At 49.0% G+C, this 5,405-nt stretch overlaps 1 protein-coding gene across 1 annotated transcript in view; it reads right to left on the reverse strand.

The window, feature by feature from the left end:
* Positions 1-269: 269 nt before the first annotated feature.
* The window catches only part of slitrk1 (SLIT and NTRK like family member 1), a 5,857-nt gene continuing 721 nt past the window's right edge, over positions 270-5,405 (reverse strand). The window contains exon 1 of the mRNA XM_027019892.3: positions 270-5,405. This exon is cut by the window's right edge and continues 721 nt beyond it. Coding sequence (XP_026875693.2) covers positions 2,946-5,030 — 2,085 coding nt within the window. The 5' untranslated portion in view covers positions 5,031-5,405 and the 3' untranslated portion in view covers positions 270-2,945.

Raw genomic sequence — 5,405 nt, forward strand, 5'->3', positions numbered from 1 at the left:
ACAGCGCTGTTACGAAACAGCGCTCCGATACGAAACAGAGGCCGCAGCTCCCCTGCACAGATTTACCCACTGTAAACTCACTCTGTCTGTTCAGAAGCCAAAGACTGTTACGTAACAGCCTAACAGGGCCAGACACGGACGACTGGGCGCCTTTCCGAGATGCAGCGCAAATGTTCACTTGGTGTTTCACCATGACAAGGAAAATGATTTAAGAGAACGGAAGGAGTGCAAAACGGGGTTTGCGGATCCTGCACAAAGGTCACGTCACGCAGCCTCGATCACACTTTATTAAACCAACTAGAAGCAGGTAAAGAAATGCAAATCCAGAGACACAGTTTAGGAAAAACCAAAAGCAACTGATAAACCTTGAACCGGAACATGTTACAGTAACAGGACAGAGGAGTGCTAGTGAGCCTTCCATGTGTGTTACAGTAACAGGACAGAGAAGCGCTAATGAGCCTTCCATGTGTGTTACAGTAACAGGACAGAGGAGCGCTAGTGAGCCTTCCATGTGTGTTACAGTAACAGGACAGAGAAGCGCTAGTGAGCCTTCCATGTGTGTTACAGTAACAGGACAGAGAAGCGCTAATGAGCCTTCCATGTGTGTTACAGTAACAGGACAGAGGAGCGCTAGTGAGCCTTCCATGTGTGTTACAGTAACAGGACAGAGAAGCGCTAGTGAGCCTTCCATGTGTGTTACAGTAACAGGACAGAGAAGCGCTAATGAGCCTTCCACGTGTGTTACAGTAACAGGACAGATGGGATGGTGTAGCGGGAGAGAGGTGATCTGATGTCCCTGAATAATAAACAGCCAAAACTGTTATTACAGAAATAATAGATCCAGGGAGGATGTGTGTGTGTGTGTGTGTGTGTGTGTGTGTGTGTGTGTGCGCTAGATGGTTATTTGACCAGCCCTGCGCTGTGGACCTCGACTGCTCTCTGGAGAAGAGTCAACATTTCACACATGCATCATTGTTCACACATACTCTCACACACATGCTCTCTCACACACAAGCTCTCTCACACACATGCTCTCACAGACATGCTCACACACACACAGGCATTCCAGGGCTTAGTGCTTTTCTCTTGTACACATCACTCATTACATCCCACATCACCCAGTACATCCCACATCACCCAGTACATCACACTTCACCCAGTACATCACACTTCTGCTTCACTGTGGTCAAATGGGTTATGTGTTAAAACAGAGCCAGTTACCAATCAGAATAGTCCAGGAACCAATCACAGAGTGTCAGAGAATAATGTTTACCTTCAGTAACCAATCACAGTGTCAGAGGGTAATGTTTACCTTCAGTAACCAATCACAGAGAGGGGAACGTTTACATCTGCTGGTGCAGAAACATTAAAGCCACTTGTATTTGTAGTTTGTTGTGTTTGTTTGTTTAGAGATTTGGTCAACTACATGGGTTACCTGATGTTTATTGTTTTTGTAATGAAAACAACCATTTGGAAAGCTTAAAAGAACCCACAACATAAGCTCCTGTATGCTAATTTTATGCTAATTTAAGCATCTATTTATGGCATTTTTACCTTTAACTTCTGTGTAAAATGGTAATTAGGAAACACTTTGCGTCTACAAGTGTTGGCATGGTAGTCTCCGCCCACTTCGCGCCCACACACACACGTACGGCGATGGGTATTCCTTCACCGAGGAACTGATCCTGGATCAGGTGAAAGCGGCCCCTTCTACCTGGAGCAGCCTGCGCCCATCAGGGTGGAGATGCAACAGCGACATCTACAGGCAGCCTTCGCCTTGAGGGACGACCTCGCACACATGTCCACCGATCATAGCAAGGACAGGTGCAAATAAAAAAAAACAAGAAGAAAAAAAAAGCCATTTCCCCTTAACGCATTTGGATCAAATAAATGGCTTTACGAAAGCTCACGTTAATGGAAGTGAGGAAGAGTGAATAAAAAGGCTTTTGTGAAACAATTTGTTTTGCATTAAAAAATAAAGAAACAACAACAACAAAAAAAAAAACAAAACCAAATACTTCCCACATACTGAAACATATTAAAGTTAAAAACATTTTGCTTTTGGAAAAAAAAAAAAGGAATAATAATATAATAAAACCAAAGCAAACATAGCACACATGTTATAAACCTTCAAAGACTTTTTGTGGTGTTGAATCTGTCCATCAACACACAAGACCACAGACCCTTTTTAGCTACATAGAATAATGCCCCCCACTTCAAAAAAAGTCATCAATTGGCACACAGCGTTTAAACACAGAATACATCCATGAGAAGATGGCTATGTGGCTCTCGGAGATCTGCACACACGCATAAATAATTCTGATATCCACTGTCACATGATGAAACAAGCTTTTCATGCAGAAACGCTTCCTTATCGTGTCCAGATCCACTTTCCAAACAGAAAGAAATAAAAATTATAACTGCATTTTTCACCAAAAAAAAAAAAAAAAAAAAATAGAGAAATGGCACTTTTAATAGATAGTCATATATAGATTTAAAATTTTGTATATATATATATATATATATATATATATATATATATATATATATATATATAAAAGGAAAGGACTGTTGAGTTGGTGTCTTTGCGTGTATGGTAATGGTTTCCAGTTTGAGACGAAACCATGCGATTCATGCAGATATGTTACAGTCTGTTATTTACATTACATTCATGCGCTCGTGCACCATTTCCATCTCCTCGGTCTTGTAGTTTCAGTCTGATTGCGGCAAAATGTTTGTGTCGTAGAGCGAGAGACGGGTGTGTAGCGAGGGGGTGGGGTGTGTCTGTCATGTACATACTTTACAGTTGTTTCCCTACTGGCTCATAAACTAAAGAGTTACCTAAAGAAAAGAAAAATAAAAGTTTAGTGTGTCCTTTTCCGTTGTCTCTGTCACACAGGGGCCGCAGCACGTGTCAGGGGTCTTTTGCGCCTTCTGTTTGCGCCTCACTTGTCGGAGAGCGCGTGGGCGCCGCAGTCGTAACCCCTGTGCGCGCCGTCCGCGTGATACGCGCCACTGTGCCAGTACGAGGAGTCGCACACCGTCTGCAAAGAGTTGATCTCCGACGCTGAGGAGTTCCCGTCTCTCCGCTTCGATCTCTTGCGATTGCGCAGGATAAAGACGAGCATACCCACCACGGTGAAGGCGGACGTCACAAAGACCAGCAGCAGGCCGGGCACTAGCACTGATATCGACACCCTGCTCGGCTCCAGATAGGAGTTGGAGCGCGTGCCTGTGTCCACGGCAAAGGTGCTGTTTTTGGACGGGGCCGTGGGCTCGAGCCTTTCGTAAAGACGAGGGCACATCAGATCATTTTGTATGTGACGGAAATCCCGCTTCCAGAACTCCTCCGGGGACTCGCACTTCAGGTCGCTGACGATGACATCGGACGCCAGCTTGTCTGCCCACTGCTTGAGTGGAACAATGTCGCACGAGCAATCCCACGGGTTCCCATGCAGATCAATCTGGATGACCGAGCCGAGCTGGTCTAAGACGCCAGCCACGGGAAGATGGGTGAAATAATTGTTATGCAGACTGATTTTGGACAGGGAAACTCCCGCAAACGCATCCACGGGAAGCGACTTCAGCAGATTATTGTTAAGGAACAGGACGCGGAGGTTGGCTGTGGGGCTGAACGTGCCCGCCGTTATTAGCTGGATGTCGTTATATTCCAAACTGAGATATTCCAGGTTCTGAAGGCCCGCAAACATATCCGCCGTGAGGGTATCCAAGTAGTTCTTGTCAACGTAAAGCCACCTGAGCTCACTCAGGTTTTGGAAAGTGCCATTCTCGATGCATTTGATATTATTCCCACCCAGATCCAGCAAATTCAAGCTCGAGTAGCCTCGGAAGTGGTTCTTTTTGACAGTGTGAATGTTGTTGTCACGCAAATTCAACTCGTGCGCGCTCAGCGGCTTGGGCTTGAGGTTGGCCACACTCTCGATTTTCTTGCCCTCGCAGTTGACCCCGAGCCCCTGCCTCGCGCCAATCAGTTTGCAGGCACACGGCCGGGGGCACGTGGCGTTGGGCGGCGTCTCGCGCTCCCCGGCACCCGTAGCCGCCGCGGTGGGCGTTTTCAGCTGCCAGTTTTCGCGCGCTTTAGGACGGCCCTTGTTGTGGCCGCCACCGACACTCTGCGACTCGGTGACCCCGCTCGTTTTAGATGCGGTGGGAGGGGGACCTGGGTCAGACGCCTCGTCTTGCGTGGGCGGCGCCACCAAACTCGAATCGGCGCCTTCCTTTGAAGGGCACAGGTCTGTCTCAGCCGTTTCGTTCAAATCATTCCCCTGCAGTCGTGTGGGCGCTTCGCAGATGACCCCGCCGATGAGTGCGTTCTGCGGGATGTTCTCGAGCCAGTCCTTTAGCGAAACCAGGTCGCAGTTGCAGTCCCACGGGTTGTCCTCCAGCAAAACCTCCACGACCCCCGATATCTGTTCTAGAATTCCCTCATAAGGCAGTGTTTTTATCCGGTTCCCCCGCAGGTCGAGATGCGTAATGGGGACGTGCTGAAATATGTTCGTGGGAAGTGCACTAATTAGATTATCGTTAAGAATGAGAACTTCAAGTTTGCTCAAGTCCCTGAAAACGGACGGGTCTATGTCTCTCAGCAGGTTAAAATCAGCCTGCAGATATTCCAGGTCGTCCAACCCGAGAAACGTGCTCTTTTTAAAAGACCGTATCTTGTTGTTGTTTATGTGCAGTCGCTTCACGAGCTGTAGTCCGAGAAACGCGCCGGGCACGATGTCGTGCAAGCCGTTGTTCTCCAGATGCAAGCTGACAGCGTTGTAAAAGTTGGCGAACTCGTTGGGAAACAAGCGAGATAAGGAATTCCCGTGCAGCAGTAGGTGGTAAAACTGAGAGCTGGGTCCGGCCAGGTGTTGCAGGCTCGCGAAACCCCGCTTTTCGCAGTCGACGTGCAAGTCGCCTTCGAGCGCGCTGCAGGAGCAGACGCGCTCCTTGCACACGTCTCTTGTAACGTTTCCAACGGCCGCACAAAGAGCCGCCTTCAACAGCAGCGCCCACAGCAGCATTTTTTCAGTACGAACGAGACATCCCCGGATTCAGGACATGAATACGATCGTCCCCCAACCCCCACCACCGACACCCCGGAGACGAAAAGGAAGGCGTATATCACCAGGAGAGACGGCGACGGCGCGGGTCCGAGTCGGCACGTCCAGGCGTCGCGGCTCCGCTGTCGTTAGTCACTTTTCCAAACGGAAACGCGAAGCCCCTCTGCGACGCCGCGTCTCTCTCACCACACCGCTTCGCCCTCCGCGCGCACGGAGTCGCCGACCGTCTGCATTTCCGTCCGTCCGCGTTTTCCTTCCTCAACGGAGCGCGTCTTTCGCGCGCGCCGGAGGCGCTGTTCTTCCTCCGCGGTGCTGAACTTGCACGCCGCGAGCCGA

Source organism: Electrophorus electricus, chromosome 18 (assembly GCF_041902795.1).
Source record: "Electrophorus electricus isolate QZ-2024a chromosome 18, ASM4190279v1, whole genome shotgun sequence".
Classification (NCBI taxonomy): Eukaryota; Metazoa; Chordata; class Actinopteri; order Gymnotiformes; family Gymnotidae; genus Electrophorus; species Electrophorus electricus.